General features: G+C 49.0%; 3 protein-coding genes across 3 annotated transcripts in view; 2 read left to right on the top strand and 1 right to left on the bottom strand.

Moving 5' to 3' along the window:
* Positions 1-6618: 6618 nt before the first annotated feature.
* Positions 6619-16239, bottom strand: SVBP (small vasohibin binding protein). The gene is made up of 2 exons (XM_075190275.1): positions 16055-16239; positions 6619-6831 (listed from the first exon to the last, which is right to left on the bottom strand). The coding sequence occupies exons 1-2, from the start codon at positions 16166-16168 to the stop codon at positions 6745-6747; spliced, it is 201 nt and encodes a 66-aa protein (XP_075046376.1). The 5' UTR covers positions 16169-16239; the 3' UTR covers positions 6619-6744.
* LOC142107977 (calpain small subunit 1-like) lies at positions 10152-11541 on the top strand. The gene has a single exon (XM_075191660.1). The coding sequence runs from the start codon at positions 10442-10444 to the stop codon at positions 11381-11383; it is 942 nt and encodes a 313-aa protein (XP_075047761.1). The 5' UTR covers positions 10152-10441; the 3' UTR covers positions 11384-11541.
* Positions 16139-25547, top strand: part of LOC142107105 (tyrosine-protein kinase STYK1-like) — a 66788-nt gene continuing 57379 nt past the window's right edge. Inside the window, exon 1 of the mRNA XM_075190272.1 lies at positions 16139-16331. The gene's annotated coding sequence lies outside the window, so the exon portion shown is untranslated. The remainder of the gene's footprint in view (positions 16332-25547) is intronic.

Below are 25547 nucleotides of genomic sequence, written 5' to 3' on the forward strand. Positions count from 1 at the left end.
GGTGTTAGACAGTCGCGGCGGCCGCGGGCACCACCGCGACACACATTACCTCTCTCCGACGTCCCGGCCGTCGCCATGACGACCGGGACGTCACTTCCGGTATTTCGGACCGACCGTTGCCAGGGCAACAGCCGGACGCCGAAAATAGGCTGTAGGCGCTCCGGCAGGCTGAGTAGCCGGGCGCATGATGACAGGCCAGCCTGTGGGCTGATTAATCTACTGGGGCTGTGCTTGATTCAGAGCTAGGCTCTGATTGGTGGTCTTTAGTACTTAAGGCAGTGAGGTCTGCAGCCTCACTGCCGATTATAGTTCCTGTGTCCAGTCAGCTTAACCTGCTCCCTGCCTTGTTCCTGTTTTTTGGACTCGCTGCTGTTTTCCCGTGTATGACCCTTGGCTTGGATTTGGACTTTGCTTGTGCTTCTTGTGACCCCTGACCCCTGGCTTGAATACCGTACTCCCTGTCTGCTCGTGACCCCTGACCTCTGGCTTGTATACCGTACTCCCTGTCTGCTCGTGACCCCTGACCTCTGCTTGGACCCCACTACGCTTGCCTGGGTTCTCCCCAGCTGGTACACACTTCACGACCCTCTGTCAGTCTGCGACCCAGTCTGTCCCCACCATCAGGGGCTCCAGTGAACACCTGACTGACGGAGTAGACTCCGGGTTGTGTTGTGCCGGCTGGAGGGGTTCCTAACAATTTGTCTGTGATTAGTATGTAAGGAATGCATCAGCTAGTTAACGATCAGTAGTTTGGAAACCAAAAGAGTTATAATTGTATTAACTGTAATCATCTTTATCAACATTTATTTATATAGCGCCAGCAAATTCCGTAGCGCTTTACAACTGTAATATATGTTGTGTGTCTGGATTTGTGCAATGACTGTTTGGTATTTGTATAGTGTGCAGCATTCTGGAGATATAAAAATTGTCCAGTTCTCATATTTTCACTGCAAGTTTTAGTTGCAAATTATAACACTCTGTCAGTCATCAGAGGGGTTGGTGCTTATACAGTAGAGCAAATTACATGCTTGGGATAGACATAAGGATATCCTACTAAGGATCAAATACAGAGAGAAGAAATAAGCTCGGTTAATATATAAGGTACTAGCTGAAAAGCGTGTGCTTATTTCATCGCTGTTTTTGTTTCCAAATATTGTCTTGTGTTGTCTTAGCAACTGTCTATCAGGCTTATTTAAGACCTTTTTGGGTGTGGTTCACGGCAGTCCGGACATTGTTAGATGTAAACCCTTATACTATACATTGGAGGTGAGTGCATCTGATTTTAATTGCGTTTGAAGCATGTATGTCCTGCATACAATGAGGTGTCCTTGATGCTCTGGATGCAGGCTTAAATGTTTTGATCAAAATATAATTTTTCTAGATACACACAGATATGCAGGACAATAGCTGACAACAGCTGTCTTGTTTATACAGAGAGGATTGAGGGATAACTTTAGGAACTGGTGTGGTGAAGTGATGAGGGAGATAGTAATACCCCTGATGGTCTGACCTGTGCCAATTGCTAAATCCAGGAATAGTGACATTCTGGAATTCAAGGAGTTAGCTTGGGAACCAACATTTCAGTATGCTAGATTTAGTTCTCTCCAGTGAATCTATAGTATGAAATGGGGCTGTCGGAGAGGACTTGGGGTCTAGTGACCATTGGTCAGCGTGGTTTCATATACTGGCGGCAGCACTGTACCACAATAAAGGTGTTTGATTTTATAAAGACCGACTTAAAACAAATGAGAAATGATCTATGAATGTCTAACAGGATGTGTTACAGACAACACCATTGCAGACTGTTTTAATAACTATTGCTCTGTATCTACTTTAGAAAATTTAAAAAGTGATCTCCTACACCAAGGGCTAAAGATAAACTATACTGTCTGTACACACAAATATATTTATTGTAAAAGAGGTGTAGCTTGAACTCTCATCATCACCATTTATTTATATAGCGCCACTAATTCCGCATCGCTGTACAGAGAACTCACTCACATCAGTCCCTGCCCCATTGGAGCTTACAGTCTAAATTCCCTAACACACACACAGACTAGGGTTCAATTTGTTAACAGCCAATTCACCTACCAGTATGTTTTTGGAGTGTGGGAGGAAACCGGAGCACCCGGAGGAAACCCACGCAAACACGGGGAGAATATAAAAACTCCTCTCAGATAAGGCCATGGTCGGGAACTGAACTCATGACCCCAGTGCTGTAAGGTAGCAGTGCTAACCACTGCGCCACCGTGCTGCCCTCAATTGTATGCCGGAGTCACGGGGTGCAGATGGTAAGCATCGAGCTAAGAGGGGGGTTGGGGGATGTGTCTGATGGGGGTTTGCCGCATTGGTAACCAAACGTCTTATCCAGTTGCTGATGGTGGGTATAATTCCACGTGATTGGAGGATGGTAAATGTGGTTCCTCTACACTGAAGGGGACAAGGAAGAGTATAATAACTATAGACCTGCGAGTTTCACTTCAATAATATGGAAATGAATGGAATTGCTTTAAAGAAGAATACTTGGTTGTATTGGAAGATATATTAGTAGCAGGAATAGAGAGGTTATATTATCACTCTATAAGTCAATGGTAAGACCTCCTGAGTACCTTGTATAGATCCCATCTCTAAAAACACATTCAGAGAACGTCAATAGGAAGCTTGCGTGCAGCATGTTCTTACCTCCCGAGCAGCCGTTCTTACATTCCGAGCAGCCTTTCTTACCTCCCGAGCAGCGCCTTCTTACCTCCCGAGCAGGGCCTTCTTACCTCCCGAGCAGGGCCTTCTTACCTCCCGAGCAGCGCCTTCTTACCTCCCGAGCAGCGCCTTCTTACCTCCCGAGCAGCACGTTCTTACCTCCCGAGCAGCCGTTCTTACCTCCCGAGCAGCCGTTCTTACCTCCCGAGCAGCCGTTCTTACCTCCCGAGCAGCCTTTCTTACCTCCCGAGCAGCGCCTTCTTACCTCCCGAGCAGCGCCTTCTTACCTCCCGAGCAGCGCCTTCTTACATTCCGAGCAGCCGTTCTTACATTCCGAGCAGCCTTTCTTACCTCCCGAGCAGCGCCTTCTTACCTCCCGAGCAGCGCCTTCTTACCTCCCGAGCAGCGCCTTACCTCCCGAGCAGCGCCTTCTTACCTCCCGAGCAGCGCCTTCTTACATTCCGAGCGGCCGTTCTTACATTCCGAACGGCCGTTCTTACCTTCCGAACGGCCGTTCTTACCTCCCGAGCAGCTCATTCTTGCCTCCCGAGCAGAGCCTTCTTGCCTCCCGAGCAGAGCCTTCTTACCTTCCGAGCAAGCCGTTCTTACCTCCCGAGCAGCGCCTTCTTACCCTCCGAGCAGCGCCTTCTTACCTCCCGAGCAGCGCCTTCTTACCCTCCGAGCAGCGCCTTCTTACCCTCCGAGCAGCGCCTTCTTACCTCCCGAGCAGCCGTTCTTACCTCCCGAGCAGCCCTTCTTACCTCCCGAGCAACCCTTCTTACCTCCCGAGCAGCTCATTCTTGCCTCCCGAGCAGCTCATTCTTACCTCCCGAGCAAGCCGTTCTTACCTCCCGAGCAGCCGTTCTTACCTCCAGAGCAGCCGTTCTTACCTCCCGAGCAGCCGTTCTTACCTCCCGAGCAGCTCATTCTTACCTCCCGAGCAAGCCGTTCTTACCTCCCGAGCAAGCCGTTCTTACCTCCCGAGCAAGCCGTTCTTATCTCCCGAGCAGCGCCTTCTTACCTCCCGAGCAGCGCCTTCTTACCCTCCGAGCAGCGCCTTCTTACCCTCCGAGCAGCGCCTTCTTACATTCCGAGCAGCCGTTCTTACATTCCGAGCAGCCGTTCTTACATTCCGAGCAGCCGTTCTTACATTCCGAGCAGCCGTTCTTACCTCCCGAGCAGCTCATTCTTACCTCCCGAGCAGCTCATTCTTACCTCCCGAGCAGCTCATTCTTACCCTCCGAGCAGCGCCTTCTTACATTCCGAGCAGCGCCTTCTTACATTCCGAGCAGCCGTTCTTACCTCCCGAGCAGCTCATTCTTACCTCCCGAGCAGCGCCTTCTTACCCTCCGAGCAGCGCCTTCTTACATTCCGAGCAGCCGTTCTTAATTCCCGAGCAGCCGTTCTTACCTCCCGAGCAGCCGTTCTTACCTCCCGAGCAGCTCATTCTTACCTCCCGAGCAGCTCATTCTTACCTCCCGAGCAAGCCGCTCTTACCTCCCGAGCAGCTCATTCTTACCTCCCGAGCAGCTCATTCTTACCTCCCGAGCAGCTCATTCTTACCTCCCGAGCAGCTCATTCTTACCTCCCGAGCAGCTCATTCTTACCTCCCGAGCAGCTCATTCTTACCTCCCGAGCAGCTCATTCTTACCTCCCGAGCAGCTCATTCTTACCTCCCGAGCAGCTCATTCTTACCTCCCGAGCAGCTCATTCTTACCTCCCGAGCAGCTCATTCTTACCTCCCGAGCAGCCCTTCTTACCTCCCGAGCAGCCCTTCTTACCTCCCGAGCAGCCGTTCTTACCTCCCGAGCAGCTCATTCTTACCTCCCGAGCAGCTCATTCTTACCTCCCGAGCAGCTCATTCTTACCTCCGGAGCAGCCGTTCTTACCTCCGGAGCAGCCGTTCTTACCTCCCGAGCAGCCGTTCTTACCTCCCGAGCAGCACGTTCTTACCTCCCGAGCAGCACGTTCTTACCTCCCGAGCAGAGCCTTCTTACCTCCCGAGCAGCCGTTCTTACCTCCCGAGCAGCCGTTCTTACCTCCCGAGCGGCGCATTCTTACTTCTCGGTCTGTATTACATACTTCTTACATAATATGACTCAGTAACGATTTGATGCAGCGGACAAAGCACTAGTGAAGCTTCGCTCAACACCAGAATTTCTTCAGTCTCCCGAGCGTTACCCCTGATCCACTGTCTGTTTTATTCATCCTGTCTCTGTCCCAGTCCTATCACCTCCACCTCAGACATATTGTCAGAATATGCCCTTTTCTTACCAAAGATGACCAAACCTCCATCTATCATCTGTTACTGCGAATACTGCAACCTCTGCCATTCCCCTCACCCATCTATCTTGGCTTCAATCCATCCTAAAAGCTGCTGCAAGACTGATCTTCCTCTCTCACCGCTTCACATCTGCTGCTCCACTCTGCAAATCCCTACACTGGCTCCCTGTGTCCTCCACAATCTAATTCAGATTAATCACCCTTACCTACAAAGCCCTCAGCAACACCCCTGCATACATCTCAAATCTCATATCACCATACTGCTCCCTTCTTAGATCTACCTGTGACCTGCGCCTCATCTCTGCTAACCACATCTAACTCTTTTGTGTGTAGTTTGTATGTTCTCCCTGTTTTTGCGTGGGTTACCTCCGGGTGCTCCAGTTTCCTGCACAGTACAAATACGCAGTTAGGTGTAATTAGTAGAGAATTGAGACTGTGAGCTCCAATGAGACTAATGTGAATGATTGTACGCTCTCTGTACTGTGCTGCATAATATGTAGGCGATATCTAAAGGGTAATTATAGTAATAATACTGTAAAGCCACACAATTGGGATGCAATGACTTCTGAGGCTTATAACGCTATAGTGCTGTACACCCCATGTCATGGCCCGGAGTCCTAGCACCAGGTGCTGTGTACGTTTACTTGGAGCCAGGGATCTCCGCTCGGTTGCACGCCCTGTATTGTCACTAAGGATACCAGAGATCCTTATAGAGGCTGTGGGCGGGGAGGATATTCTAACAATGGATGGAAAACCGACATCCTGGTTGATCTAACTTGTGCTGAAATATAATAAAATGCTGTACTGCCAGAGTCCTTAATGTACTGCTTTCTGCTATAATGTGCCCCGCAGTGTAAATTATAAGGTTATTAAGTCAATGGAAGTACACCACTGAGCACCATATATTAATGTCTATTCTAATCATATGTCTAATTCCAGTAAGCTAAACTGTATTACCATATTGTTCCCAGCAAGGTAAGAGAGTTTCTGGGAATGGTATTACCATATTATGCTCCCGGCAAGGTGAGTAAGAGCCCATAGAAATGGTATTACCATATAAAGTTGACCCGTGTGTGTGTGTGTGTGTGTGTGTACATACATTAGGGAATTTAGACTGTAAGCCCCAATGGGGCAGGGACTGATGTGAGTGAGTTCTCTGTACAGCGCTGCGAAATTAGTGGCGCTATATAAATAAATGGTGATGATGATGGCAAGGTGAGTAAGAGCCCATAGAAATGGTATTACCATATTATGTTCCCAGCAAAGTGGGCAAGAGCCCCATGGAAACTATTACCATATTATGCTCCTGGCAAGGCGAATAAGAGCCCCTGGAAATGGTATTACCATATTATGTTCCTGTTAATGTAAGTGCTTCTGGCAAATGGTATTACCATATTAAGTTCCTGACAAAGTGAGTAAAGAGCATCCTGGTATAGTATTACCATATTATGTTCCTGGTAAGGTGAGTAAAATCCTTCTGGAAATATTATTAGCAAATTATGTTCCTGGCAAAGTGAGTAAGAGCCCCTGGAAATGGTATTGCCATATTATGATCCTGGGAAGGTAAGAGCCCCATGCAAATGGTATTACTATATTATGGTCCTGGATAGGTGAGTAAGAGCCCCTGGAAACGGCAGGTAGTATAAAGTGATTTAATAGAAGACAATAGTGGTTATATTGCAATTAAAACACAGACTAAAATCCACAAGTAGGTCTCCGTGTGCCACGTGGACAAAAACATGGCGCTGAAGGGGCTGATTGTGGCTATTTGCCGGATGCCTGCATCTGTTTACAGAAGGCTTCAAACTGTTGCTGCTCCAGCTCCGTCATCACCTTGTTCAGTGCATAGATCTGGATGAGAGAGAAACATTGGATCAGAGACAGAAGTGACAACTCGTGTGTGTGCGTGTGTGTGTGCGTGTGTGTGTGTGTACGTGTGTGTGTGTACAGTGGTAGAAATGGATGGGGGGGTGTCATACCGACACTTCTCCTACTCCCTTCATTGTAACACTATCACGTTCCAGTCACTTACGTTTCCATACTAAACTTCGACCACTATATACATTTGTAAGTATGAAACATTTACATAACCGAAAATAATGTCCAACTGTTCAGCCATTTTCAGTTTACAGTCCTGTCAGCAGAGAAAGATAGAGCCCGGGACGCAAATAATGATATAACCAATTCTTACATCTCAATCTCTAATCACATGAAGTGTGGCAGCAGTAACTGTGCTCACACAGGAAGGGACACTGCAGCCAGCGCTGGTTAATTTGTTACCACAAGAGGCTGGTACAGAAAGATTTGCAGGATGAGGTCTGACAGCCATTTCCTGCACCTCATCCGGCAAAGCTTGTGGATCTGTGTCAGGATGCGGGACAGACACGGCTGCAGAGGAACCTCACCCACTCCAGGCTGAGAACAGCAACACCCAAGACAGATGAACACACAAAGTACACCTGCTGGAAGAGGAGCATACAGTGGAATGGGCGGGGGCTCTGATTAATGATAGGTGCAGGAGAGGGGGCTCTGGTGATAGAGGGGTGTAGGAGAGGGGGCTCTGATGAATGATAGGTGCAGGAGAGGGGGCTCTGGTGATAACGGGGGGCAGGAGAGGGCTCTGGTGATAACGGGGGGCAGGAGAGGGCTCTGGTGATATAGGGGTGCAGGAGAGGGGGCTCTGGTGATAACGGGGGGCAGGAGAGGGCTCTGGTGATATAGGGGTGTAGGAGAGAGGGCTCTGATGAATGATAGGTGCAGGAGAGGGGGCTCTGGTGATAACTGGGGGCAGGAGAGGGCTCTGGTGATATAGGGGTGTAGGAGAGGGGGCTCTGATGAATGATAGGTGCAGGAGAGGGGGCTCTGGTGATAACGGGGGGCAGGAGAGGGCTCTGGTGATATAGGGGTGTAGGAGAGTGCTCTGGTGATATAGGGGTGCAGGAGAGGGCTCTGGTGATAACAGGGGGCAGGAGAGGGCTCTGGTGATATAGGGGTGCAGGAGAGGGGGCTCTGGTGATAGAGGGGTGCAGGAGAGGGGGTTCTGGTGATAGAGGGGGCAGGAGAGGGGGCTCTGATGATAGAGGGGTGCAGGAGAGCGGGCTCTGGCGATAGAGGGGTGCAGGAGAGGGGGCTCTGGTGATAGAGGGGGCAGGAGAGGGGGCTCTGGTGATAGAGGGGTGCAGGAGAGGGGGCTCTGGTGATAGAGGGGGCAGGAGAGGGGGCTCTGGTGATAGAGGGGGCAGGAGAGGGGGCTCTGGTGATAGAGGGGGCACTGGCTATTGAGGGGTGCAGGAGAGGGGACTCTGGTGTTAAAGGGGTGCAGGAGAGGGGACTCTGGTGTTAAAGGGGTGCAGGAGAGGGGGCTCTGGTGATAGAGGGGGCAGGAAAGGGGGCTCTGGTGATAGAGGGGGCTCTGGCGATAGAGGGGTGCAGGAGAGCGGGCTCTGGCGATAGAGGGGTGCGGGAGAGGGGGTTCTGGTGATAGAGGGGGCAGGAGAGGGGGCTCTGATGATAGAGGGGTGCAGGAGAGCGGGCTCTGGCGATAGAGGGGCAGGAAAGGGGGCTCTGGTGATAGAGGGGGCACTGGCTATTGAGGGGTGCAGGAGAGGGGGCTCTGGTGATAAAGTGGGCAGGAGAGGGGGCTCTGGCGATAGAGGGGTGCAGGAGAGCGGGCTCTGGCGATAGAGGGGTGCAGGAGAGGGGGCTCTGGTGATAGAGGGGGCAGGATAGGGGGCTCTGGTGATAGAGGGGTGCAGGAGAGGGGGCTCTGGTGATAGAGGGGGCAGGAGAGGGGGCTCTGGTGATAGAGGGGGCAGGAGAGGGGGCTCTGGTGATAGAGGGGGCACTGGCTATTGAGGGGTGCAGGAGAGGAGACTCTGGTGTTAAAGGGGTGCAGGAGAGGGGACTCTGGTGTTAAAGGGGTGCAGGAGAGGGGGCTCTGGTGATAGAGGGGGCAGGAGAGGGGGCTCTGGTGATAGAGGGGGCTCTGGCGATAGAGGGGTGCAGGAGAGGGGGCTCTGGTGATAGAGGGGGCAGGAGAGGGGGCTCTGGTGATAAAGTGGGCAGGAGAGGGGGCTCTGGCGATAGAGGGGTGCAGGAGAGCGGGCTCTGGCGATAGAGTGGTGCAGGAGAGGGGGCTCTGGCGATAGAGGGGGCAGGAGAGGGGGCTCTGGTGATAGAGGGGTGCAGGAGAGGGGGCTCTGGTGATAGAGGGGGCAGGAAAGGGGGCTCTGGCGATAGAGGGGTGCAGGAGAGGGGGCTCTGGCGATAGAGGGGGCAGGAGAGGGGGCTCTGGCGATAGAGGGGGCTGGGAGTACAGTGACAAAGAGGATGAATCTAGTGAACACTGGGCAGTGGGAGTACAGTGAATGCAGTTTTCACATGAATATGAGGCAGTAGAACAAGCCGGACCAGTGCTGGAAGGGTGTATAGAAGAACACATGGGAACAGCCTACACGGGGTAATTCTGCGCCCTGGGGCAGAAATAGTTTAGTTGATCACCACACCCCTCGCTTGTTACTAGGGGTGTTCCTGTAAGAACACTCATCGGTTTGGTATGATCTGTGACACGCCAGGAGGGAGAGACCACTACATGCTACTTGAACATATGTACGCTGTATGATGCAGATTGTGGTGTTATCACAATGTAGTGCTGGGGGCACTGAGAACCCTTCATGTTTAGCATTTAACTAGTGAATGACTGAGCAGTAAAGTGTCTCACCGTAGACGGAGCAGAGACTATTTATACTATAACCAGGCTCAGGTTTCTGCTTTGTACAAGGACCCCCCCCCCGGAAGGGGGTCTTCTTGTGTTGCTGAAATTAGTGTTTATTCAGCTGTTCAGATAAGTCGTTTACTGTAATTATATGATGAGATCCCTCCAACAAAACAATCTATAAAAAGCACAAAAAAACTACTTTACTAAAATAGAATGAAAGGGACAATTTATATCCTACATGAGGCTCGGTGCAGAATACTGGGTGACACCTTACTGCTTCCATCACAGACATTGTAGATTCCTCCACTATTATAGAGTAGCCCCTAATCCACTAACCCCCACCCATTATATGCCCCCCCCCCCCCTCATCTCCCCACCCGTACACGCCCCTCCTCATCCTGACACTGGAATAGAGGAACAGCCTCAGATCTGCCTGGGATACAGAGCTGGGGGGAATTCTCTCACTGGGGGCTGGGCGTGTCACATACAATTTGGAAGGAATATTTTGGAGAGGCTGATGCTATTGGCTGCTTCACATTAGTATGTCTGGGTGGAGCTGAGCTGTGACTCAACAATTCTGTTTTCCTCTCCAGTGTGACTGAACAGCACAGGACTCACTCGCTCCGGGTTTCCCTGTCTGTCCTCTCTGCACAGAATATTCAGCCTGCTCCCTCTGCACAGGATTATCAGGTCTGCTCCCTCTGCACAGGATTATCAGGTCTGCTCCTTCTGCACACAGGCAAAATGTTTCTGGTCAACAATGTGATGAAGGGGGTGATGGGTGGAGATTCAAAATCTGGAGGTGGTGGAGGGATTGGCAATGTCCTGAAAGGGGCCCTCAGCAGCGTTGCAGGGTCTGGCCAAGGTGGAGGAGTTGGTAACATCGTACAAGGAGCCCTGAGCGGCCTGGCAGGGTCGGGACAAGCTGGAGGTGCTGGCAAGTTCCTACAAGGAGCCATTAGCAGCCTGAGTGGATCTGGTGGACAGGCCGGTGGGGCCGGGAAGCTTTTTGCAGGACCTGCAGGAGCCGGGGCATCAGGCGGAGCAGGAGCGAACATACTTGGAGGAATTCTGGGTATAATTGGAAATGCAATTGCAAGTTACAAGCCAGAGCCTCCTCCAGCTCCTACTGCCAACACTTACCAACAAGAGGCGAACGAGAATGAAGAACAGCGACAGTTCCGGCGTCTCTTTAAGCAACTGGCTGGAGAAGACATGGAAGTCTCCCCAGTAGAACTTCAGAATGTCTTGAACAAGGTGGTGGCCAAGCACCAGGATCTAAAGACTGACGGTTTCAGTATAGACACTTGCCGCAGTATGGTCGCTGTCATGGACAGCGACGGGACAGGTAAACTGGGCTTCGAGGAGTTCAAGTATCTCTGGAATAACATCAAGAAGTGGCAATGCATCTACAAGCAGTTTGATACACAGAAGACGGGGTATATCCCAGCTGCCGCCATGCCGGGGGCTATTGCAGCTGCCGGCTTCCAGCTCAACGAGCAACTCCACGAGCTGCTTATCCGCCGCTACGCGGACAACAAGGGGAACGTGAACTTTGACAGCTTTATCAGCAGTATGGTTCGGATGGATTGCATGTTTCGAGCCTTTCAAGCCTTGGACAGAGATGGAGACGGACAGGTCCAGGTGAGGCTTCCGGAATGGCTGAAGATGACCATCTACTCCTAGGGACAGATTCAACTGTCGGCTGCTCTGGATGCTGAATCACAGCACTGATTGGGAGGTGTCCTGGGGGTATCTTGGGGAGGGTATGTCAGCAGCTCCTGCTTCTTCTCTTGTTATAAAGCCTGATATTTGCAATAAATGCAGAAAGTACAGAATGTTAAGTGGCCTGGACCGTCACTCTACAAATGTCATTACCAATAGCAGGTTATTATCACTAACGCTCAGGAACGCTGAGCTTACTCTGGTTGTGTTTCCGGCAGTGTGCACTGATTTCAGATCTTGTGTGCCACACTTTAACCCCTTCAGTGTCCGTCCTGGCTTAATGCACACTAGTGCTTATCCTGAGCTGTGCAAGGTGGCACTGCAAGAGTTAATGTGTGAGTCACGCTGCCTGTCCAATCACTCACAGCACCAGATCCGGACACACTTTACAGTTGTTTTGTAGATTTGTTTCTTTTCACTGCGACAGACAGAGGTACTCTCAGCCCCGAGAGCTTTGCATTGTACAATGTCATGATGTTTTGGACACTAGGGGGCGTTATTCTACTTCATTCATTCTGTTGCAGCTTATTAGTAACAAGTTCATGTGCAGAGGTTTCAGTACTAACAGAACTACAGAGAAGCGGAGGCAGCCATCTTCTGGGTTGGGCAGATATATAAATATATATCATTTAAATAGGGCGCACTACAAAGCCACGTCCCTTATGACATTACTGTAGGCGTCACAGCGAGTACCCATATGTTCAGGGGGGAGGGGTGACATTCGGGGGTGGTCACAATCAGGGGGGGGGAATTATACTTATGGTTTGATGACTGCTACTTCCAGTGATAATAAAGGGGAAGTAACAATAGAAACAATGCAGGTACTCCCATGTACAGGCATCAGAGGAAACGGATTCTCATGTTGGAGGTGGGTGATAAAGTCACTTTCAGGTTCTATGACATCTCAGTGAACAGCGTCTTCTACACACAGGGAACCTGATGCACATTTTGGATTTCTTTTAATCTGCAAACTCAGAGTGAGCCGCACAGCGGTATTCCTGCAGCTGGGAGTGACACTGTACAGCAGATTACAGACAACCTACAGGATTGTCACTAAGCTAATGTGCATTAATATGGAAGTGCAAGTATTGTACTGATAAAGGTACAATCTGAGAATCAGTGATACTTCCAGCTAAGTGAGTATCAAGGTACAGGGTACTATATAACAGTAATAACTGCACAAGGTATCACAGAACAGTATACAATTATATATTGCATTATAGGATTGTGAAGTGTCACATTGTATAATAGGGAGTTGTATAGAGAAACATTGAATCACAGGGAGGTATGTATTACAGTACAGCACAATGTATCACAGGGAGGTGTATAGCTGTACATTGTGTATGGTATCACAGTACAGCACACTGTATCACAGGACGGTGTACAGCGGTACATTGTGTATGGTATCATAGTACAGCACACTGTATCACAGGACGGTGTACAGCGGTACATTGTGTATGGTATCACAGTACAGCATACTGTATCACAGGGAGGTGTACAGCGGTACATTGTGTATGGTATCACAGTACAGCACACTGTATCACAGGGAGGTGTACAGCGGTACATTGTGTATGGTATCACAGTACAGCACACTGTATCACAGGGAGGTGTATAGCGGTATATTGTTTATGGTATCACAGTACAGCACACTGTATCACAGGACGGTGTACAGCGGTACATTGTGTATGGTATCACAGTACAGCACACTGTATCACAGGACGGTGTACAGCGGTACATTGTGTATGGTATCACAGTACAGCACACTGTATCACAGGGAGGTGTATAGCGGTATATTGTGTATGGTATCACAGTACAGCACACTGTATCACAGGACGGTGTACAGCGGTACATTGTGTATGGTATCACAGTACAGCACACTGTATCACAGGGAGGTGTACAGCGGTACATTGTGTATGGTATCACAGTACAGCACACTGTATCACAGGGAGGTGTACAGCGGTACATTGTGTATGGTATCACAGTACAGCACACTGTATCACAGGGAGGTGTACAGCGGTACATTGTGTATGGTATCACAGTACAGCACACTGTATCACAGGACGGTGTACAGCAGTACATTGTGTATGGTATCACAGTACAGCACACTGTATCACAGGACGGTGTACAGCGGTACATTGTGTATGGTATCACAGTACAGCACAATGTATCACAGGGAGGTGTACAGCGGTACATTGTGTATGGTATCACAGTACAGCACACTGTATCACAGGACAGTGTACAGCGGTACATTGTGTATGGTATCACAGTACAGCACACTGTATCACAGGGAGGTGTACAGCGGTACATTGTGTATGGTATCACAGTACAGCACACTGTATCACAGGACAGTGTACAGCGGTACATTGTGTATGGTATCACAGTACAGCACACTGTATCACAGGGAGGTGTATAGCGGTATATTGTTTATGGTATCACAGTACAGTACAATGTATAATGGCACACCAAATAGGGAAAAAAGAAATGAAAGATCAATACAGATTTCTACTCACTGACAACAACAACAACAACCACACACACACTAACTCTGGTATAAATTCACATTTCGCCCTCTATAAACAAACAACACTACAAGCAGCAGACACCATGGCCCCCGGGGGACCTTTAGATCTACTTATGGTATCAAGGTCGATCTGTTGGGATAACTCAGCCATAGACTCGGGTCATATTAGGAAAACACTATTCTCCACTGGGGGGCGCTGTCCTCTCCAACAATCCCCCACAATGCACTTCTCTCAGGGAGTATTCATATTCATCCACAACGACCATCGTGGAGGTGGCAGGATAATGCTGGTTAACAGGGGCACCCCCAGCCAGACCCATATCAAGAGACAACACCTGTAACCTACTGGCAGTAAGATTGGATAATGCCCCTAAACCCCACCCCAGGGTTATGTCACCCCCTGAGGGGTCCAGATAATGGGGAGTAGTCCAGACCAGGGGACGCAGGGAGGGTAATAAGATGGAGGATAAGGCAGTGATATCAGGGTCTGGGTGTAGTAAGATGGAGGATAAGGTAGTGATTTAGGGTCCGAGTGTAGTAAGATGGAGGATAAAGCAGTGATATCAGGGCCTGGGTGTAGTATGATGGAGGCAGTGATATTAGGGTCCGGGTGTAGTAAGATGGAGGATAAGGCAGTGATATTAGGGGCCGAGTGTAGTAAGATGGAGGCAGTGATATCAGGGTCCGGGTGTAGTAAGATGGAGGATAAGGTAGTGATCTTAGGGACCGAGTGTAGTAAGATGGAGGCAGTGATATCAGGGTCCGGGTGTAGTAAGGTGGAGGATAAGGTAGTGATATTAGGGGCCGGGTGTAGTAAGATGGAAGTTAAGGGAGTGATATTAGGAGCCGAGTGTAGTAAGATGGAGGCAGTGATATCAGGGTCCGGGTGTAGTAAGATGGAGGATAAGGTAGTGATATTAGGGGCCGGGTGTAGTAAGATGGAGGATAAGGTAGTGATATTAGGGGCCGAGTGTAGTAAGATGGAGGCAGTGATATTAGGGGCCGGGTGTAGTAAGATGGAGGCAGTGATATCAGGGTCCGGATGTAGTAAGATGGAAGTTAAGGGAGTGATATTAGGGGCCGGGTGTAGTAAAGTGGAGGATAAGGTAGTGATATTAGGGGCCGGGTGTAGTAAGATGGAAGTTAAGGGAGTGATATTAGGGGCCGGGTGTAGTAAGATGGAGGATAAGGTAGTGATATTAGGGGCCGGGTGTAGTAAGATGGAGGATAAAGCAGTGATATTAGGGGCCGAGTGTAGTAAGATGGAGGCAGTGATATCAGGGTCCGGGTGTAGTAAGATGGAAGTTAAGGGAGTGATATTAGGGGCCGGGTGTAGTAAGATGGAGGATAAGGTAGTGATATTAGGGGCCGGGTGTAGTAAGATGGAGGATAAGGTAGTGCTATTAGGGGCCGGGTGTAGTAAGATGGAGGATAAGGTAGTGATATTAGGGGCCGAGTGTAGTAAGATGGAGGATAAAGCAGTGATATCAGGGTCCGGATGTAGTAAGATGGAAGTTAAGGGAGTGATATTAGGGGCCGGGTGTAGTAAGATGGAGGCAGTGATATCAGGGTCCGGGTGTAGTAAGATGGAGGATAAGGTAGTGATATTAGGGACCGAGTGTAGTAAGATGGAGGCAGTGATATCAGGGTCCGGGTGTAGTAAGGTGGAGGATAAGGTAGTGATATTAGGGGCCGGGTGTAGTAAGATGGAAGTTAAGGGAGTGATATTAGGAGCCGAGTGTAGTAAGATGGAGGCAGTGATATCAGGGTCCGGGTGTAGTAAGATGGAGGATAAGGTAGTGATATTAGGGGCCGGGTGTAGTAAGATGGAGGGTAAGGCAGTGATATTAGGGGCCGGGTGTAGTAAGATGGAGGATAAAGCGGTGATATCAGGGTCCGGATGTAGTAAGATGGAAGTTAAGGGAGTGATATTAGGGGCATGGTGTAGTAAGATGGAGGCAGTGATATCAGGGTCCGGGTGTAGTAAGATGGAGGATAAGGGAGTGATATTAGGGGCCGGGTGTAGTAAGATGGAGGGTAAGGCAGTGATATTAGGGGCCGGGTGTAGTAAGATGGAGGATAAAGCAGTGATATCAGGGTCCCTCAGATACCTCCGCTCTCTGGCGCTGTTTCAGCTCCTGCTGGGCGCTCTTCTGTTTGGCTTTCTCCAGGCGGGACAGCGCATCTCTGGCCTTGGATTTATCTCTCCGGCCCGGGGTCTCCATGGCGATCGCTTTCTCCGGGAATCCGCAGCAGTGACACGTTGCTCGCTCCCGGGCGCGCCCCCCGAGTGACACCGCGCATGCGCAGTTCCATTTCCCTGGGTACCCCGTTCCTTCACCCCAATATCACCGTCATCATCCTGTCTGGTACCTCCCACCCCCCATAGTCTGACACCCCAAATCTATAACACCAGACCTGACACCCCAAATCTATAACACCAGACCGGACACCCAAAATCTATATCACCAGACCCCCCAAATCTGTATCACTAGACCTGACACCCCAAATCTATAACACCAGACCGGGCACCCCAAATCTATAACACCAGACCTGACACCCCAAATCTATAACACCAGACCGGACACCCCAAATCTATAACACCAGGCCTGACACCCCAAATCTATAACACCAGACCGGGCACCCCAAATCTATAACACCAGACCTGACACCCCAAATCTATAACACCAGACCGGACACCCAAAATCTATAACACCAGACCTGACACCCCAAATCTATAACAGCAGACCCCCCAAATCTGTATCACCAGGCCTGACACCCCAAATCTGTATCACCAGGCCTGACACCCCAAATCTATAACACCAGACTGGACACCCCAAATCTATAACACCAGACCGGACACCCCAAATCTATAACACCAGACCGGACACCCAAAATCTATAACACCAGGCCTGACACCCCAAATCTATAACAGCAGACCCCCCAAATCTGTATCACTAGACCTGACACCCCAAATCTGTATCACCAGGCCTGACACCCCAAATCTATAACACCAGACTGGACACCCCAAATCTATAACACCAGACCGGACACCCAAAATCTATAACACCAGACCGGACACCCAAAATCTATATCACCAGGCCTGACACCCAAAATCTATAACACCAGACCGGACACCCAAAATCTATAACACCAGACCCCCTAAATCTGTATCACTAGACCGGACACCCCAAATCTATAACACCAGACCGGGAACCCAAAATCTATAACACCAGACCGGACACCCCAAATCTATAACACCAGACCGGACACCCCAAATCTATAACACCAGACCGGACACCCAAAATCTATAACACCAGACCGGACACCCAAAATCTATAACACCAGACCGGACACCCAAAATCTATAACACCAGACCGGACACCCAAAATCTATAACAGCAGACCCCCCAAATCTGTATCACTAGACCTGACACCCCAAATCTGTATCACCAGGCCTGACACCCCAAATCTATAACACCAGACCGGACACCCAAAATCTATAACACCAGACCTGACACCCCAAATCTATAACACCAGACCGGACACCCCAAATCTATAACACCAGACCGGACACCCCAAATCTATAACACCAGACCGGACACCCAAAATCTATAACACCAGACCGGACACCCAAAATCTATAACACCAGACCAGACACCCCAAATCTATAACACCAGACTGGACACCCCAAATCTATAACACCAGACTGGACACCCAAATCTATAACACCTGACCTGACACCCAAAATCTATAACACCAGACTGGACACCCCAAATCTATAACACCAGACTGGACACCCAAATCTATAACACCTGACCTGACACCCAAAATCTATAACACCAGACCGGACACCCAAAATCTATAACACCAGACCGGACACCCCAAATCTATAACACCAGACCTAACACCCAAAATCTATAATACCAGGCCTGACACCCCAAATCAATATCACCAGACCGGACTCCCCAAATCTATATTGCCAGACCTGACACCCCAAATCTATATTTCTAGACCTGACACCCCAAATCTGTAATACCAGGCCTGACACCCCAAATCTATAACACCAGACTGGACACCCCAAATCTATAACACCAGACCGGACACCCCAAATCTATAACACCAGACCGGACACCCAAAATCTATAACACCAGACCGGACACCCAAAATCTATAACACCAGACCTGACACCCAAAATCTATAACACCAGACCGGACACCCAAAATCTATAACACCAGACCGGACACCCAAAATCTATAACACCAGACCGGACATCCCAAATCTATAACACCAGACCGGACACCCAAAATCTATAACACCAGACCGGACACCCAAAATCTATAACACTAGACCGGACACCCCAAATCTATAACACCAGACCTGACACCCCAAATCTATAACACCAGACCCCCCAAATCTGTATCACTAGACCTGACACCCCAAATCTATAACACCAGACCCCCCAAATCTGTATCACTAGACCTGACACCCCAAATCTATAACACCAGACCGGACACCCCAAATCTATAACACCAGACCGGACACCCCAAATCTATAACACCAGACCTGACACCCCAAATCTATAACACCTGACCTGACACCCCAAATCTATAACACCAGACCGGACACCCGGTATATACAATATAATATACTATACTATATATACAATATAATATGCTGCTGATGGGAGGATGTAGGAGGTAATATACTATATATACAATATAATATACTGCTGATGGGAGGAAGTAGGAGGTAATATAATATATATACAATATAATATACTGCTGATGGGAGGAAGTAGGAGGTAATATACTATAAATACAATATAATATGCTGCTGATGGGAGGAAGTAGGAGGTAATATAATATACAATATAATATACAGCTGATGGGAGAAAGTAGGAGGTAATATATATACAATATAAAATACAGCTGATGGGAGGAAGTAGGAGGTAATATACTATATATACAATATAATATACTGCTGAGCTGGGAGGAAGTAGGAGGTAATATACTATATATACAATATAATAGACTGCTGATGGGAGGAAGTAGGAGGTAATATACTATATATACAATATAATAGACTGCTGATGGGAGGAAGTAGGAGGTAATATACTATATATACAATATAATAGACTGCTGATGGGAGGAAGTAGGAGGTAATATACTATATATACAATATAATAGACTGCTGATGGGAGGAAGTAGGAGGTAATATACTATATATATATTTTTACGCTATAAAAAAGCGGCTGACCGTCATCGGAGACTTATTCCTCTATTACATGTTCACGACAAAGTATGGTTGTCTACACGCAATCTTAAGTTGAGAGTTCCTTCTCAAAAATTGGCTCCTCGTTATATTGGACCTTTCCCTATAACACATGTTATCAACCCGGTGACCTAAAGACTTCAGTTACCTCCCTCCCTAAAAATTCATAATGTGTTTCACGTCTCTTCTGAAGCCACTTATACTCAATAAGTTTCATCGCTTGCCTCATCGCCCAGCTCCTGTACGGACTACCAATGGCGAGGAATTTGAAGTAAGCCGCATCCTGGACTCCCGTATTCTCCACGGACGACATCAATTCTTAGTCCATTGGAAGGGCTTCGGTCCAGAAGAGAGATCATGGGTGGCTAAAGAGGATCTTCACGCCCCACGACTATTGAAACAATTCTTGGACCAAGGATCTATCCAACAAAGTAGAGGAGGGGGTACTGTCAGGCGCCGTCCCTGTGCTGTGTCCGTCGCACAGGGACGGACGCCTGCTACTACCTCTGAGCGCTCGGTTGCTAGGCAACCGAGTACACTTCCGGGTCGGCGGCCACGTTCCGTTGCTAGGCAACGGAACGCTCTCTAGTAAATCCGGCGGTGGTGTTCAGCGTCACTACCGCCGCTAATTGAGGCGCTATTTAAGGATCACATTGGCACTAGGAGAGTGCCAGAGTAATAGGTCCCACCTAGCTCCAGCGTTCCTGTGTCCTCCTTGCTCTCTGTGTATTACCCGGCTTGCTGACCATTCTACTGCTGATATTCCTGTGTACCGAACCCGGCTACTTCTGACTTTGGCTTGGATCTTCCCTGTGGCATATCCTGATTCTCTCGTTCTGACCCGGCCTGCCTGACACCGTTTTCATCTCACCGCTTCACTGGTTGCTCCCTCTGAGGTCCGCGACCTGCGTGTCTCCCGCAGCTAAGACCATACTCCCTTGCGGGGGTTCCTGGTGAATACCTGGAACACGTTAGACTCCGCGCCTCTTTGGTGAGTAGTGTCAAGACCAGTAAGCACATACTCAGGTGTTTACTCTGGCCATGACGTCAGATGGAACAGGTGAACCCTCAGCTCGGGATCTGCTCATCCACCTGAGCGGCCGAGTGGAACAACAAGAAGCCGATCAGGGTCGGTTACTTCAGTGTATCCAAGGAATACTGTCTCGTCTAGACTCCTTACAGGCGGTCCAAGCACCTCCGGTGGAACCTCCCGCTGCTCCGTCTTTGGCCGCAGTTGCTCCGGTGGCTCCATCCCCTTCCCCGGCTCATTCTACTGGGCTTAGAATTCCCTCTCCAGAGAAGTATGACGGAGATCCTAAAAGATGCAGGGGGTTCCTCAACCAGTGCGCAATCCATTTTGAGTGCAACTCTACTGCCTTCTCATCTGAGCGCACCAAGGTAGTCTTCATGATTTCCCTGCTCAGTGGACAAGCTTTGGCCTGGGCTTCACCATTATGGGAGCGCAACGATCCTTTACTAGAGAACTCCGCAGCATTCATCGACATATTTCGCAAGGTCTTCGACGAACCAGGTCGGGTCTCCTCAGCTGCTTCTGGTCTATTAAATCTTCGACAAGGTTCGATGTCAGTCGGCCAGTATGCGGTACAGTTCCGTACTCTTGCGTCAGAGCTGCGATGGAACAACGAGGCTCTCATTGCTACCTTTTGGCAGGGCCTTACGGACCGAATTAAGGATGAGATGGTCACCAGGGAACTTTCCTCTGACCTGGATACCCTCATTTCCCTGTGTATCCGGATTGACCTACGTTTTAGGGGAAGAACATCAGAGAGATCTTTCTCAAGACGCCCCATCCGCTTGGCACCTACCTTTCAAAATCCTATTCCGGCTACAGAGGAACCGATGCAGCTGGGTCGCTCAAAATTGACGCCTGAGGAGTGTGAGAGACGATTCAAACAGAGACTGTGTCTATATTGCGGAGAGTCCGGACATGTACTAAGCCTCTGTCCTAAAAGACCGGGAAACGCTCCCTCCTAAACGGTAAGAGGGAGGCCGCCTTAGGAGTAGCTGTTTCCACTACCTACTCAACTTCTAACCCTGAGTTCCTTATGCCTGTTCTACTGGTCAGTTCTAAGGGACCCCAGCAGATCCTTGCCTTCGTGTATTCGGGTGCGGCTGGGAATTTCATCTCGGCTTCTCTTGCCTCACAGCTTCAGTTATCCATTTTGGCTCTTCCACAGACGTTAACACTAACAGCTGTAGACCGTAACCGTGTCAGCAACGGCACCATTTCCAGCATCACAAGTGCGGTTCAATTGCGGATTGGAGCCTTGCATCAAGAATGGATTCAATTCCTAGTGTTACCTCAATCCATCAATCCTTTAATATTGGGTCTCCCCTGGCTCCGGAACCACTCTCCGCAATTTGACTGGGCTCGTGCCGAAGTTATCTCCTGGGGTCGGCAGTGCCATAATCGGTGTATTTTTTCTCCTCGCTCCAACGTTTGCCTCACTCAAACCAATTCGGAGACATCCACATTACCTTCGGTCTATCTGACTTTTAAGGACGTCTTTTCCAAGCAAAGATCAGAGATTCTACCACCTCATCGCTCTTGGGACTGTCCGATCGATTTAATTCCGGGAAAACAGATTCCTCGTGGTAGGACTTATCTCCTGTCTCTGCCAGAAACCCAAGCTATGTCCCAATATATCTCTGAAAACCTAGCCCGAGGGTTTATCAGAAAATCCTCCTCTCCGGCCGGAGCAGGGTTCTTTTTCGTCAAGAAAAAAGACGGATCCCTACGCCCCTGCATTGATTATCGGCAACTAAATAAAATTACCATTAAAAATCGTTATCCTCTGCCCCTTATAATGGATCTTTTTGACAGAATCAGCGGAGCCCGAGTCTTCACTAATTTGGATCTCCGAGGGGCAAATAACTTAGTACGAATTCGCCAAGGGGACGAGTGGAAGACAGCGTTCAACACGCGGGACGGACATTTCGAATATCTAGTTATGCCCTTCGCAGTGGCGGATCCAGGGGGGGGGCGATCGGGCATTCGCCCCCCCTAGCAGCAAAAAGCTAGGTCCCAGCCGTTGATTAAAACTGGAGGGGGCGGGGCCAATCGCGGGCGAAAGGCGGGGTTAACGCAGGCCAGCCATTTAGAGCAAAGGAGGGGCGTGATTATGCAAAATCGCCCCCCCCCCTAAACATAAAGTCTAGATCCGCCCCTGGCCCTTCGGGCTTAGTAACGCTCCCGCTGTCTTTCAGTCCTTTGTAAATGAGATTTTTCAAGACTTATTATATCATTCCGTAGTTGTCTATCTGGACGACATCTTGATTTTCTCCCGAGATATCTCCTCCCATCGTCTTCATGTCAAAGAAGTTCTATCTCGACTACGAGCTAATCAACTCTTCTGCAAATTAGAAAAGTGTATCTTCGAAGTTGAGCAACTCCCTTTTCTAGGGTACATTGTTTCAGGATCAGGATTACGCATGGATCCAAAGAAGGTATCCGCTATTAAAAGTTGGCCTCTTCCTCAAGGCACCAAGGCCATTCAAAGATTTGTTGGGTTCGCCAACTATTACAGGCAGTTTGTTAAGGGGTTCTCCTCGATTATAGCCCCAATAACCGCTCTGACCGGAAATCATCCAATCCCAGAGAATGGTCTACCGATGCCTTAAAGGCTTTTGATTCCCTAAAACAAGCCTTCTCGTCTGCACCAGTTCTTTCTCAACCTAACCAATTGGAACCCTTTTTTCTGGAAGTTGATGTGTCTGCAATAGGTACTGGAGTAGTACTCTTCCAAAGATCTGAACTTAGTACTCATCTTCCCTGCGGATTTTTCGCTAAAAAATTCTTGCCGCGTGAAAAGAATTATGGTATTGGCGACAAAGAATTGCTTGCAATCAAGGCCGCCTTGGAGGAGTGGCGACATCTCTTAGAAGGTTCCCGTCATCCAGTAACAGTTTTAACTGATCATAAGAACCTGCTGTATATCAGTGAAACTCGGTGCATCAACCCACGCCAAGCTTGATGGGCTTCATTCTTTGCACGTTTTGATATTATTTTAACTTATCATCCTGGGTCCAAGAACATACGAGCGGACGCCTTGTCTCGATCTTTTGATAACACGGATCTTTTCACATCTCTGAAGCCACTGCCAATCTTAACTCCTACCAAGGTTATAGCCCTTACCAGAACCTCTCCCAAAACACCTCCTAGGGGTTGTTCTTTCTTGGAACCCAAGCTACGAGCCAAAGCTCTACGGTGGGCACATTCCTCCAAACTGGCGGGACACAACGGGGTTAAGAAAACCTACGAATTTCTTCGTCAAAAATATTGGTGGCCGGCCTTGCATTCTGACGTACGGAAATTTGTGGCCTCATGTTCCACGTGTGCTCGTTGTAAAAACCCCAGATTGGCTCCACCAGGTCTTCTACAACCACTTCCTACTCCAGATTTTCCTTGGCAAAGTATATCCATGGATTTCATCACTGACCTTCCCCCCCAGTAATGGGTTTACTGTCATTTGGGTCGTCGTTGACAGATTTTTGAAAATGGCCCACTTTGTACCCTTACCTGCTCTACCGTCTGCCTCTCAGTTGGCCCTTATCTTTATTAAGGAGATATTCAGAATCCATGGTTGTCCTCATGAAATCATTTCGGATCGTGGAGTGCAGTTCGTTTCTCAATTCTGGAGAGCCTTTTGTAAGATTCTTGGTTCTGACCTCAAGTACTCGTCCGGCTATCACCCACAAACCAATGTCCAGACGGAACGGGTCAACCAGGACCTCAAAGTATTTCTACGATGTTTTTCTGCAGACAATCAAACAGAATGGGCCAATCTCCTACCTTGGGCAGAATTTTCTCACAACTTTCATCATCACGAGTCTTCTGGTGCCTCTCCATTTTTTGTTGTTTATGGAACCCAACCCACCCTCCCAGATTTCTCCGGTCAGATTTCCTCACCAGTTCCAGCTGTGTAAAATTTAACACAGAACTTCTCTCAGATTTGGTCAACTACTAAAACCAAACTCCAGGAGACTTCTTTACGCTATAAAAAAGCGGCTGACCGTCATCGGAGACTTATTCCTCTATTACATGTTCACGACAAAGTATGGTTGTCTACACGCAATCTTAAGTTGAGAGTTCCTTCTCAAAAATTGGCTCCTCGTTATATTGGACCTTTCCCTATAACACATGTTATCAACCCGGTGACCTAAAGACTTCAGTTACCTCCCTCCCTAAAAATTCATAATGTGTTTCACGTCTCTTCTGAAGCCACTTATACTCAATAAGTTTCATCGCTTGCCTCATCGCCCAGCTCCTGTACGGACTACCAATGGCGAGGAATTTGAAGTAAGCCGCATCCTGGACTCCCGTATTCTCCACGGACGACATCAATTCTTAGTCCATTGGAAGGGCTTCGGTCCAGAAGAGAGATCATGGGTGGCTAAAGAGGATCTTCACGCCCCACGACTATTGAAACAATTCTTGGACCAAGGATCTATCCAACAAAGTAGAGGAGGGGGTACTGTCAGGCGCCGTCCCTGTGCTGTGTCCGTCGCACAGGGACGGACGCCTGCTACTACCTCTGAGCGCTCGGTTGCTAGGCAACCGAGTACACTTCCGGGTCGGCGGCCACGTTCCGTTGCTAGGCAACGGAACGCTCTCTAGTAAATCCGGCGGTGGTGTTCAGCGTCACTACCGCCGCTAATTGAGGCGCTATTTAAGGATCACATTGGCACTAGGAGAGTGCCAGAGTAATAGGTCCCACCTAGCTCCAGCGTTCCTGTGTCCTCCTTGCTCTCTGTGTATTACCCGGCTTGCTGACCATTCTACTGCTGATATTCCTGTGTACCGAACCCGGCTACTTCTGACTTTGGCTTGGATCTTCCCTGTGGCATATCCTGATTCTCTCGTTCTGACCCGGCCTGCCTGACACCGTTTTCATCTCACCGCTTCACTGGTTGCTCCCTCTGAGGACCGCGACCTGCGTGTCTCCCGCAGCTAAGACCATACTCCCTTGCGGGGGTTCCTGGTGAATACCTGGAACACGTTAGACTCCGCGCCTCTTTGGTGAGTAGTGTCAAAACCAGTAAGCACATACTCAAGTTGTGACAAGTAGGAGGTAATATACTATATATACAATATAATATGCTGCTGATGGGAGGAAGTAGGAGGTAATATAATATACAATATAATATACAGCTGATGGGAGGAAGTAGGAGGTAATATACTATACATACAATCTAATATATAAAAGCCTAGTGGCGTGTGTGTGTGTGGAAAAAACTACCGGGTGACCGAGTGCTCAAGCTGCAGCGCCACCTGCTAGGCGGAGTTATATACTACACTGACCTACTAAAT

The sequence above is a fragment of the Mixophyes fleayi genome, chromosome 11 (assembly GCF_038048845.1).
Source record: "Mixophyes fleayi isolate aMixFle1 chromosome 11, aMixFle1.hap1, whole genome shotgun sequence".
Lineage (NCBI taxonomy): Eukaryota > Metazoa > Chordata > Amphibia > Anura > Limnodynastidae > Mixophyes > Mixophyes fleayi.